This window comes from Microcebus murinus, chromosome 18 (assembly GCF_040939455.1).
Source record: "Microcebus murinus isolate Inina chromosome 18, M.murinus_Inina_mat1.0, whole genome shotgun sequence".
Classification (NCBI taxonomy): domain Eukaryota; kingdom Metazoa; phylum Chordata; class Mammalia; order Primates; family Cheirogaleidae; genus Microcebus; species Microcebus murinus.
Genome location: NC_134121.1, coordinates 46791235 through 46805097, shown reverse-complemented (window position 1 = coordinate 46805097; position 13863 = coordinate 46791235). Strand labels below are relative to the sequence as shown.

At 35.3% G+C, this 13863-nt stretch overlaps 1 protein-coding gene across 2 annotated transcripts in view; it reads left to right on the top strand.

The window, feature by feature from the left end:
• NSF (N-ethylmaleimide sensitive factor, vesicle fusing ATPase) overlaps positions 1-13863 on the top strand; it is a 145026-nt gene that overhangs the window by 77893 nt on the left and 53270 nt on the right. For both annotated transcript variants that reach the window (XM_012751065.2, XM_075994646.1), the window contains exons 10-12: positions 8680-8845; positions 9667-9741; positions 9973-10160. In XM_012751065.2, the coding sequence (XP_012606519.1) occupies positions 8680-8845; positions 9667-9741; positions 9973-10160 (429 nt within the window). The remainder of the gene's footprint in view (positions 1-8679; positions 8846-9666; positions 9742-9972; positions 10161-13863) is intronic.

Below are 13863 nucleotides of genomic sequence, written 5' to 3'. Positions count from 1 at the left end.
GCTGCGGATCATGTCAATCTCTAAAATTAGTTTGAGGGTTCCTAAATTGCTAGTGTCTCCAGGCATCTGTCAGAATCATAAATCCTTCCTGGAGGAAGTTAATATCATGGAAGGTCACAAATTATTTCTACAGTTTCAAATCAGTGTCTGGCTTATAATCAAAATCAGCTGGCTCCACAAAGACACAAACTATAAAGAAAAAGAAACAAAAGATGATATAAACAGGACCTCCAGATATTGGAATTCTCGTACAGAGACTTGAAATAACTAACTTATCATGTTCAAGGAGATAAAAGACAAGACTGAGAATTTCAGCAGAACACAAGAAACTATAAAAACAATAAACAAATGGAAATTCTGGAAATGAGAAAATCAGTAAGTGAAATAACTCAAGTGAATGTGTTTCAGATTAGACACATCTGAAGAGAGCATTAGTAAACTGAAAGATGTAAGATGAAAATAACCAGAGACAATGAATGAAAGGAATGAAGAAAGAGTAAGGCAGAGAAAAAATACCATGAGAAGGTCTGACACATATATTTAAAGTTCCAGAAAAGCAAGAGAAAAAGGATGGGACAAAAGAGGTATTTGAAGAGAAAATGGTTTAGAACTTTAAATTGATGAACATTAGTCCATAAATTTCAGGAGTGATATGAACCAAAGGAGAAATATCAAAGTCTACATCTATAGACATCATTGTTAAACTGCTGAAAATCAAAAACAAGAGAAAAATCTTAAAAGTGGCCAGAGAACAAAGAAAGATTACCTTTAAATAAGCAACACTTAGCTAGCAACTGTCTTCTCAACAGAAATGGTGGAAACACGAAGTCTGTTGAATACCATTTTTAAGGGGCTGAAAGAAAATAATTGTCAACTTAGAATTTTATATCTAGTAAATGGATGAAGTATCATATAACTATAACTATACAATGGACTATTAGTAATGAAAATAAATAGTTGTAAGCTGGGCACAGTGGCTCACACCTGTAATCCTAGCACTCTGGGAGGCCGAGGCAGGCAGATTGCTTGAGGTCAGGAGTTCAAAACCAGCCTGACAAGAGTGAGACCCCGTCTCTACTACAAATAGAAAGAAATTGGCCAACTAACATATATATAGAAAAAATTAGCCAGGCATGGTGGCACATGCCTGTAGTCCCAGCTACTCAGGAGGCTGAGGCAGGAGGATCGCTTGAACCCAGGAGATTGAGGTTGCTGTGAGCTAGGCTGACGCCACGGCACTTACTCTAGCCTGGGCAACAGAGTGAGACTCTGTCTCAAAAAATAGATAGATAGATAGATAGATAGATAGATAGATAGATAGATAGATAGATAGACAGACAGACAGACAGACAGACAGACAGACAGACAGACAGACAGATAGATAGATAGATAGATAGATAGATAGATAGATGGATGTGAATCTCATAAATGTTACACAAAAGAAGGTAAAAAAAAAAAAGAATATAGTCAGGGACTGCTGGCTCATGCCTATAGTCCCAGCAACTTGGGAGATTGAGGCAGGCAGATCACTTAAGCCCAGAAGTTTCAGGCTGCAGTAAGTTATGATTATGCCACTGTACTCCAGCCTGGACAACAGAGTGAGACCCTGTCTCAAAAAATGAATGAGTGAATGAATGTTAGATGCAGTGGCTTATACCTGTAATCCTAGCTATTTAATACTTGGGAGGCTTTAGGCAAGAGGAACACTTGAGCCTGGGTGACAGGAAGACATTGTCTCTTTAAAAAAAAAAAAAAAGTACGTACTGTATGTATTTATATAAAGCTCAACTAAAATATAGTGTTTAAGGAAAAAAATAATTGCCACAAAAATCAGATTGTAGTTACCTGTGGGGAAAGGTTGGGGAAGAGTGCTTGGTTGAGAAGAGGTGTTCTCAGGGTGCTGGCAACATTCTGTTTCTTGTTATGGATTCATGGATGTTCATTTTGTGACAATTCAATAAGGAATATATTCACATTTTATGAACTTTTGTCTGTGCGTAACATATTTTGCAATTAAAAAGTGCAAAAAAAGATAAATTTTAGTAAGCATTCACTGTATGAAATACCAACAATAATGATTAATATGGTGTGTTTTTTTTTTAAAGGATAGAACTAAGATATGGGCCAAAGCATTTGGGAAGTAAATTAAATCCATGTAAGATCCTTGTATTATTTGGGAAGAAGATAATAATATCAACTAACATGAAACTTTAAGTAAAATGTGCATGTGAAAATTGTATAAAACTCTCAAACTTTTCCAAAGCACGGGGGAGCTGAGAAGGAAACAAAGAAAACTCAGATACTTTAGAAAAGCAAAACAGGAATAACAAGACTCAAAGAAAATGTAACGATACTGAAAAACATAACTTTAAAAAATTTTTCATTTACAACAGCATCACAATATAAAGTTCCAAAGATTAACTCTAACAGGAAATGTACAAGACTTTTAAGGAGAAAATTATAAATGTTTTTGAAAATCTTTTTTTAAAGAGCTAATAAGAGATATAAGATATTCATATATAGGAATACTGATAATATAAAAATGACAGTTATGCCCATATTAATCTATAACTTGAATGCATTTCCAATAAGTGTAACAGGAATTTTTTGATATTTGACAGCTTGATTCTATGTTGTTGTTTTTTTTAGCCAAAAAAGTCCCAGCTACATGGGACTACCGGCATGTGCCACCATGCCTGGCTAATTTTTTTATTTCTTGTAGAGACATGGTCTCACTATTGCCCAGACTGGTCTTGAACTCCTGGGCTCAAGCAGTCCTCCTGCCTCAACCTCCCAAAGTGCTATGATTACAGGTGTGAGCCACCATGGCTAGCTTAAAAAAATTTTAAATATTGCCTTTATATTAACCCTTTTAATGCTTTAACTCTGCTTGTTGGGTGCTTGATTGTTCCAATTTTAGACAACCTGGTTTTCTTCCCAACATTCCAGGAGAGAAGGAAGTAAGTTCTTGTTCATATTCAAGACTCTGACTTTCTCAGCTTCATTGGTTCCAGCAGAAATGGGTCTTGGTGGGTTGATGCAAGTCCAATAACTGATTTCAGCTCTTCAGAGTCCCAGAACCAGTTCAGTTTTACAATTTATCTGTAATACTACAATTTTTTTCTGCTTCAAATATCTTTTTAACCCTCAGTATACCAAGAAAAATAGTCACCACCATTCACCAACCCAGTTGAATAAACTCCTTTTAAAAAATTATTTTTACGTTTTTTTCCAAATAATTTACAAACATAAGAATAAAGGCTTGATGAAAAACTATTAAAATATTAAATAAGAATTTAAATATAGCAAACTAAATTTTTACTCCATTTTTTCCTGACATTTACAGGTTGAGTATCCTTTACTTGAAATGCTTGGAACCAGAAGTGTTTGGAATTTTCAGTTTTTGGAATATTTGCATGTACATAATAAGATATCTTGGGGATGGGACCCACGTCTAAACATGAAATCCATTTATGTTTCATATACACCATATACACATAGACTGAAGATAATTTTATACATTATTTTTAATAATCTTGTTAATGAAGCAAGGTTAGTGTACATTCAACCACCAGAAAGCAAAAGTGTAAGTATCTCAGACACCCCATATGGACAGTCTGTGGTTGTTTGGCATCACCATCATTTCTAACTCTGAGTTTACAAGCTACCAATAAGTAATCATTTTCTTATAGTTATTCACACATAAGTACTTAACAGTAAAACATATGACACACCATCAATACAATGAAAAATAATGTATTCGAGGAACTAAGCAGCACAATATAATTACCAGAATACCTGTAACAGCTGTTACACAATAGCAACACCAAACAACAACAGGCTTTCCATTGCCACCTACAATGTTGTGTTTTGATTAAAAGATCACTGTTTAGTAACTCCCTTCAGGACTCTGAATAAATGGTGTTATGCACCTTTCAGATTTTGGAGCCTTTTGGATTTTGGATTTTTGGATTAGGGATGTTCAACCTGTATACCAAAATGGGCAGGAGCCTCTGAATACAACCAACTGGTGATCAGTTGTCCTGCATGAACTTGTAAATACTGATTCTAAATTTCAAATACATCTCTAACAGGTTCTAGATTATCATTATTTCTGGTTCTTCTTCTTGTACTTACATTTTCAAAGCATAATACTTCAAGAATTTTTTGGAAATCATTGCCTCATAAATATGTTTAAGAGAGGATGGCCATCATATATTCCATAATTGTAAAATATTTTCATTTTTAGATTTGTGGACAGCTTTCAGAATGTTCAGTCTAATTTTTTAAATGTCTACTTCATCTATTTCTTCTGGTCACCTCTCTATGTAATACCTTCCTTCACTATCTCTCTGTTTACAAACTATATTAAGAAAATTTTGGCTGGGCATGGTGGCTCACACCTGTAATCCTAGCACTCTGGGAGGCCGAGGCAGGAGGATCGCTCAAGGTCAAGAGTTTGAGACTAGTTTGAGCAAGAGCGAGACCCCATCTCTACTAAAAATAGAAAGAAATTAATTGGCCAACTAAATATATAGAAAAGATTAGCTGGGCATGGTGTTGCATGCCTATAATCCCAGCTACTCGGGAGGCTGAGGCAGAAGGATTGCTTGAGCCCAAGAGTTTGAGGTTGCTGTGAGCTAGGCTGACGCCACAGCACTCTAGCCTGGGCAACTGAGTAAGACTCTGTCTCAAAAAAAAAAGGAAAATTTTGGTGCACAAATGACATAAAAGATGAAAGAATACTGTCACGTGTCCTTTTAGCAAAATGGGATGGTCTATTTTCTTGTCACAAAATATTACACAGTGAAAACTTTCTGTTGAATAAGTTCTTTTTGTCCTTAGATTAGAAATATATTGTTTACTCATTGATGCTTGAGTTTGAGAAATATACAGAATAGCACCAGCTGAAGGCACATAGTCTGAGATTTTACTTTATTTTTTTATTTTTATTTTTTTAATTTCAGCATATTATGGGGGTACAAGTGTTTAGGTTACATGTGTTGCCTTCCTCCTCCACCACCACCACCCCCCCCAGTCAGAGCTTCAAGCATGTCCATCCCCCAGATGGTGTGAGATTTTACTTTAAATGATTAATTTCACCATCTTCATTAGTGTCTCAAGTGCTGCTATCTCACTCTTTGAATTCATCTTCTGACTCATCTAATAATTGGAAAACATCTTCCTCTGTTGTTTTGCTTTGCCATTCTGACCAGACAATTATCAGAATTCTCAATTGTGTTCAATAAAAGCTAAAATCAGGCCACAAAGATGTTATCTCCAGGCTTCTTTTATACCTTCTTGAAAGATGATGCAGTGCTTTGGGCAGCACAATAAGAAAACTGAAGAATGATGTCATTCTGATATTTATTTCATTGTTGCATCATTCTTCTATATTATTATTTTAATCTTTTTTAGCATAGTTTGGAATAATTGATGAATAATGATGACATAATTTCTAGGGTGATGAAATAGCATAGTGTGTCTTACAAAAAAAGATCCAGTGGATCCATATAATAATTGTAAAATAGAATTAGTTTTTTTTTTTTTTTGGAAATAAGATATTTAATAAATAAGAATTAGTTTTATTCTATTCTTAAAAGTATATTTTCCTTTTGGTTCTTTGGAAGACTTTTAAAAAGGAATAAGAGTCATGAGATATCAATCTTTATAAATACTTATAACTGCTCAAAAAAAAGTCCTCAAAAACTGACAGTTGGTTCCAATGGACCCTGATGATATAGCAAGGATTAAGCACTAGGCATAGATGAGTTAAAATGTCATGTAAAGAAGCATTTTATAAAATCTCAGTTGTGATAGTCTCCATATGACTACACAGGTAACTTTATTGCTGTTTTTAAACTTGCAGGCAGTTTTAAAATTATACTGCTAATGACAAACCAAGTTGGCAAAGAATTTCTAGATATATATTAGTCATAGCCAGCATTTTCAGTTATGCTTGTCTCAATCTTTACATGGTATACTTAGCTAACGACCCCATGGAGGGTATATGTGTGTTACGTAATAAAGGAAAGCATCACCTCTGTAATTCTGGACAGTCCAGGCTGATGGAGATGAACACTTGCATATAGGTCAGACTAGTTAAATATAGAACAGCCGCTTTCGAAAGCTGTTGCCAGGGGCTCAACAGCATCAGCTCTGTTTCTATGGAGAAAGACTTTGCAGGTGGTAAAAACAGCTAGAAACCAATGAATTGACGAGGATTGCATTGTGGAAACTTAAATCCTTTGGTAAAAAGGTTATTGATGATTCAATATATTAATCTGTGAATATTAATCTTGACATCTTCCTTACCTGATTCCTAATTTACTGCAATAAGAACTTGCCTTTATTTAAGAAATACACCTGTAAAAATTGATGTTATTGTACTGACTAGGTTGGGGGAAGGGACCTGATGACAGGTAACAAGATTAGTAAGGTTCTGAAAAGGTCAGAATTGTACTAAATTATGTTTAGGGCAGGATCACCCTCTGATCATTTAATCAAACACAGTGTTCTTATTGTCTTTGTCCCTGTCCACATAGGTGATTTCTGAGGTTGGACTGAGAAGGAAGTCATGATGCCAGCAGCAACATAAAGCACATTGACAGCAAAATTCATACATTATAGAAGCTTTTTGTTTCATGCTATATTGGGCAGACAACTTTGAATTTAAAAAAATAATGTAAAATCTCACAGTTTTTCAGTCACAAACAGAAGTATTCTTGTTTTACACTGAAGATGGCCAGAATTAATATACAGCAGTGCTTTGGTAAAGCTAAGGTTGTACTTATAATTCTTCATTCCCAGTTTTTTCTATAGATGGAAAGATGAACAGTTTGGTATTGAATTTTTTTATAAGAAGAAAGCTGTCATATCATTAGACATCTGTTCAGTAAGTGAGATGGATATTGAGAAATGAAGTTGATTTTTTTTAGATTTGAAATTAAGTTTTAAAATATTTGTGGAAGAAGAACAATTTGTAAGTAATGGTCAGGAAAAAAAATAAAACCTAGTTAAATTTTAGAAACTTTGATAGACATGTAACTATCATGTATAGAATTGCATTAAAGAATGAATAGTACTCTGAATATGAATAATGGAATTTATTCTATTATTCTGGCTTATAATTATTATTATCATGCAATAAAATTTTGTTTTTCTCTTCTGGTGTAACTTTTATGAATTTTTTTTTTTTTTGGTAGAGACAAGGCCTCACTATGTTACCCAGGCCAGTCTTGAACTCCTGGACTTAAGTCATCCCCTCCCCTCATCTTAGCCTCCCAAAGTGCTCAGATTACAGGCATGAGCCACCACGCCTGGCCACCTTTATGGATTTTAACACTTCTATAGATTCATGAAACTACCACCAAAATCAGGATACAGAACATTTACATTACCCCCCCCAAAAAATTCTTTATGCTGTCCCTTTATGATCACCCTTCTCTTGCCAATAACCCCTGGTAACTACTGATCTGTTCTCCATCTTTGTAGTTGTGTCTTTTTGAGAATGTCCTATAAATGGAGTCATTACAGTATATAACCTTTTGAGACTGGCTTCCTTCACTCAGCATAATGTCTTTGAGATTCATCCAAGTTGTTGCATGTATCAAACACCCGGCTTTATTTTATTTTAAAATTTTATTTCTATTTTATTTTGCAACTCTTTGTTCTCTTAAAGTGAATAAGCCTCTTATTAAAAAAATTATGTCCTTATCAGAGATTTAATGGATGCTAACCATACTTGATCTCATTATGGTCATCATTTAATTTTTTTTATCCATATGTTGTCATATTTAGGTTACGTTCATTTTCACATGTTTTGTTGATCACTAATTTTTTTTGTTTAAAAAGAAAAAGAAAATTTCTAGAGTTTACTCTGTCCCTAACAGACTTAATTACTTTAATATAAATTATTAGAAGGTCCTTGTTAAATTAACCTAATGAATTATTAGCATTCGAAGGTGTTTACATCTGTCAAAGGTTCAACATATATAAACTAATTTATTTTAATGATGGCTCTATTTCCAATATGCTAAAACAGAAATCACTATGCAGAAGAAGCACACTCTCTTTACCAAGTTCGTTTTACCAATTGTGTCTCTATTCTCACTTTATTGTTAGGGAAAAGTAATCAGTTTATGTGTGATATAAGTGAATATGAATCATGTTTAGTTTCTTCATCCATCTACCCAATTCCCAGGCATCCTATGGGTAGAGTTAATCTTGAGCTATATAATGTGATAAAACAAACATTAAACCTACTGCTTCTGGGACAGTCTTCTCACCAAAAATCAGGGAGGGAAAATGGGAGAGAATTGCACTCACTGCCTTAACAAATATGTCTGACAAATATGAGTTCTTTCAAATAATGAGATAAGAAATGTATATAAATTAATAGTTATTTGATAATTCACTTTCTATATATACACATTATATATCAGTATATAATGCATATTTTGTTTTATGGCTATTAAATATGAGGTTCCTGAATGCATTTTCAGATTGCAGAATTCTGAGATTGCAGTTCCAACACCGTTGAGTGGGCAACAACCACTTGCTATATTTATTAGTCAAAATGAAGAGAACTCAATCTGTTGGAAGCTTTGTTTTGCTTTTTTGATTTGTCTAATAATACATTCAAATTATGACCTTTAATATAATTTCTTCCCTTAATAGCTTGGTGCTAACAGTGGTTTGCATATCATCATCTTTGATGAAATTGATGCCATCTGCAAACAGAGAGGGAGCATGGCTGGTAGCACAGGAGTTCATGACACTGTCGTCAACCAGTTGCTGTCCAAAATTGATGGGGTAGAGCAGCTGAACAACATCCTAGTCATTGGTATGTTTACTTTTTTAAACAAAGTACTATTCTTTCAAAAACATTAGATATATAGGTTTTGCATTGAGATCTATGGAGGTTGTAATTATACTATTTTGCCAATGTTTCTAAATTAGGATCAAGTTATATTGAAGAATTTGACTATTTTAATGCCTGAGCTTAATAGGAAAAATAAAAGATGGGTTTTAGTAACTTGCAGGTTTAAGCTTATAGCTCACCTACAGATGAGAAAGACAGCATGATGTAACGTGGTGGTTTTCAGACTGAGTCCTATAGGCTTCCAAAAGTCCTCAGCGGTGCTTCGGGGTCAGGGAGGGCCAGGGAGCGAGCTTCAGATCCTACATCATCATTATAACTTCTTATTTAACTGTTTTAATGTACTGAGCTGCTTCTTAAGATGACTTTTGGGGGAAAAAAACTGCTATTTTATGAAGGCTGAAAACCACTAGCCTACAAAAAAGGAAAGGGACTTTGGAGTTAGGGAGATCATATTCACATTGCCTCTCTGTCACTCCGACAGAGTACTTACTTTCTCTGAACTTTAAATTTTCTTTTTAAATATTGGAAATTTTCATTACATTTATATTCTGTTGACTTGTACAATAGTGAAATACTAACGCAGAGTCTCAGGTATTTTTATTAGAACAGATCAAAAACAAATGCTATTTTTGAGAATAATTTGGTTTTCTATCTAACTTTTGTAGAACGTCCTCTTAGCTTGTTAGGTAAATTGTTATTCTTACATATATTAAAGGGCTATTTTATTTTAATTTTGAACTCAGATAATTTTTTTGTTGTTTTGTTTTAACATCTGTGTTCAGGAATGACCAATAGACCAGATCTGATAGATGAGGCTCTCCTTCGACCTGGAAGACTGGAAGTTAAAATGGAGATAGGTAAGCAGATCTGCCACTGATCAGTATGGGTGGGGTGTGGCATTTAGGGTTTATTAGCAGGAACAATTTTATATGACTCAGTGTTTGTTAGAAATGTTTTATATCGTGAGAAGCAGATGTTTACATGCTTCAGTACCTATAAGAAAAGCATTAGGATAATAATACTCTCCTCTGATGATGTTTTCGAGACTAGAAAAATGTCTGTTTTATTTTTAATTTTAATTTTATCAGGTTTGCCAGATGAAAAAGGTCGACTACAGATCTTGCATATCCACACAGCAAGGATGAGAGGGCATCAGTTACTCTCTGCTGATGTAGACATCAAAGAACTTGCCGTAGAGACCAAGAACTTCAGTGGTGCTGAACTGGAGGGTCTAGTGCGAGCAGCACAGTCCACTGCTATGAACAGACACATAAAGGTCAGGAAAATCAAATAAATAAAGAGTTTACAGCCCTATGAATACCATGCCAGTATTCTTTCTCTTTCCTTTCAAGCATGCCAACGGCTAGAGTAATACTGACTTTTGATGGTTGAGAGATGGTAAAAGGAATAAGAATTAATTGTCAACTGCTAAATCTTCAGAGTAGCAAGAAGAAAAATAACATTAGCATCTGTCCTATGGTAATCATGGACTCATCTACCTCATGTTGTCACTAGCTGACACAGACATGTAAGGGGAAGATTTTTAAAGAAGTGTTTTTTTAATCTTTGTACTGTATTAAGTTGTAACATGTCATAGGAAGTTGGATTTTCTATGTACTAGAATTATGAGGCTGCCTTATTCAGCAAATGTACTGAATACTTGATTTTTTTTTGAAAGAGACACAAAGATAATCGTGACCTCTTCTCTCAAGGAATTCAGAGTCGGGAAATGGACATGTTTTCAAATTAGTACAAAAATTTTATAATTACTATGGCAGAAGTATGTACCAAGGATACATACTTGATCTTTTACCGTCTCTCCTCTTCAGGTTTTACTTATCACCTGTAAATAAATAACTCCTAGATTTATATCTCATCTCTTAAAAGTGTCTGATTCATACTAAATACCCCCACCTGGATGTTTTATCAGGTCTCAAATTTAATATTCCATAACCAAATTCACTGACTTTTACTACTTTCCTTCCTACTCCTATTTCCCATTTACCCCAATTTCCCAGGCTTAAAACTTCAGGATTATCTTTGATTTCTGCCATTCTACTGTGTCCTACATCAAGTCATTTGCCACATTTTGTCAATTCCATCTTGGCAGTATCTTTCAGTTCTCACTGCCACTACCCATGTTGATTAGCCTTCCTGTTTCATATCATTCTACCATTCAGACGTTTTCAATGACTCTCCAATGTCTACAGAACAAAGTATAGCTTCACCTGGTCTTTCAGGTCCTCTAGATCTGACCCTAACTGGCCTTTCCAGATGTATTTCCAATGATTCTACATACACTTTAGCCAAACTGAAATACTCACCAGTCATCAGACATTAATTTATTTTTCAGTTTCTCTGCTTTTGGTGTGGTGGTTTGTTTGTTTTTGCTTGATTGAGGATGTTTATGTTTGATGTTATTTGTCTTTTCATTACCCACCTCATGTGCTACTGCTTTCTTCAAGCCTTTTCTGATTTTCCCTTTTAAGAATGATGTGCTCTTTTCCTTCTTGAAATAGTAATGTATCATATATGGAACCTTTGGTTGACTTTGGTTCAGAATAGATTTATTTAGCACCTATTGTATGCAGACACTATGCTAGGAGTTAATACACAACTGCAAAGAAGTAAATTACCTGCCATTAAGCAACTCACAGTCTAATCTTCTACATGCAGTGACAGAAAGTAGATGTAAGGTAAGGAAGTAAAAATGTGTCAGATGTGGTCAACTTGAGAGGTGAGAGGAAGCTTCACAGAGGAATTTTCTGGGTGGATATGAGTGTCTCCTGGTGGGGTAGGGCATTTTAGGTAGAAGGAACAACATATGCAAAGGAACAGAGACACAAAATACTGTGGTGTGTTGGAGTAATTTAGTATTGCTTCAGCATAAAAGTTAGGGGAGGGGTGGTAGAGAGAGACATTGTGGGGATAAGTTAGGAGACTAAAGCAGGGATATAGCACAAAGAGCCTTTTATACTCTGCTAAGAAGTATGGACTTTTTTTCTGTGAGTAGTGCTAAGCCATTGAAGAGTTTTAAGAATAGCAGTGACATAGTGTTAAAAACATAAGATCACTCTGGCAGCTGTGTCGAGTGGAGTATTTAGGAGAGTGGAGTTGGTAACACAAGAGAGGGGAATTTTTACAACAGTTCAGGCAGGAAATTATAAAAGCCTGTACAGTTAAGTTGAATATATTGTAGATATTGGGGTACATCCTATTGGTAGTTCTAGAGCAAGAGTCAGCAAACTATGGTCCATGGGCCAAATCTAACCACCAGTTTTTATAAATAAAATTTTTGAGGGGAACATAACCACACCCATTAATTTATATATTGTCTATGACTGCTTTCGTACTATTAATACAATGGCAGAGTTGAGTGCATACAACAGGGAGTACATGGGCCACAAAGCCTAAAATATTTACTGTTTGACCCTTTACAGAAAAAGTTTTGCTATTCTAGACTTTCAGTCCATATCACATTCATCTCTGAATCCCCTCCAGTACTCTAAATAGGTCAAAATACTGAGCACTGAGCACATGGTGGGTGTTCAGTAAATATTTTGTAATGAATAAACTTATACATGTATTCTGAATCAAACTATATCCATAAGTCATAATTTCCCTACTTAATAGGTACAGCTTTCTTCTAGCTCAAGAATGCCAATGGTTTGGATATTATGGGAATATAATATTGGGTCCTTTATAGAATGGATCCATTTAGGGCCTATTTTTCATTCTTCCTTCTTGATATAATAAATGTCTTAAGCTAGGCGTGTTGGTTCACACCTATAATCCTAGTACTCTGGGAGGCTGATGTGGGAGGATCGCTTGAACTCATGAGTTCGAGACCAGCCTTAACAAGAGTGAGACCCTGTCTCTACTAAAAATAGAAAGAAATTAGCTGGGCAACTAAAAATATAAAAAATTAACCGGGCATGGTGGCGCATGCCTGTAGTCCCAGTTACTCGGGAGACTGAGGCAGGAGTATTGCTTGAGCTCAGGAGTTTTAGGTTGCTGTGAGCTAAGCTGAAGCCACGGCCCTCTACCCGGGCAAAAGAGTGAGACTCTGTCTCAAAAAAAAAGAAAACGAAAAACAGGAGTTTGAGACAAGAAATGTCTTTATAAAGAGTGATGGTGACTTCAAGAAAAATTACGTAAATGATGTGAAAATTGCTCCCTACCATACTTTCATCTTTCATGTCATTCCACATGAAGGCATCTTTTTTTCTTCTTCTTCTTAAGATACAAGATCTTGCTCTGTCGCCCAGGCTGGAGTGCAGTGGTATGATCATAGCTCACCGTAACCTCGAACTCCTGGGCTCAGACAATCCTCCTGCCTTAGCCTCCAGAGTAGCTAGGATGACAGGCACTGGCCACAGTGACTGGCTAATTATTTAATTTTATAGAGAGAAAGGATCTCACTGTGTTGCCCAGGCTGGTCTCAAACTTCTGGGCTCAAGTGATCCTCTATCTTGGCCTCCAAAAGTATTAGGATTACAGGCATGAGCCTCTGCACCCAGCCTGTGCATCTTGATATGACCCACAATAACTAGTTTACTAGTTATCAGATTTATTGTATTCATTGGCCATGGGATTTTTTCGTTATTTAGTCATTTTTCATCTTTACTATAGTAATCCTAATCCCAAATGTCACTCTAAACCATTGTCTCAATAAGAAACATGCTTTCTCTAAGCATATGTTGGATTTACCTACATACAAGGCAATGAGGAATAGTGGGAAGATAGCAGATTTTTGTAGTCAGAAGGTCTGGTCATGTATTACATTGCTTTCACCTTTTCTTGTTTCTGGCCAAACAAGGGGAAATGCTATTTTTTTTTCTCCACCATTTTTATGAGAGATTTGCAAGTAAGGTGTAGTACAAATAGTTCACATTATTTCCCTCACTTTTTCCATATGGTTGAATTCCGTTTAAGCTTCAGGTAATACATATTGATTTGTGATCAATATCCGTTGGACC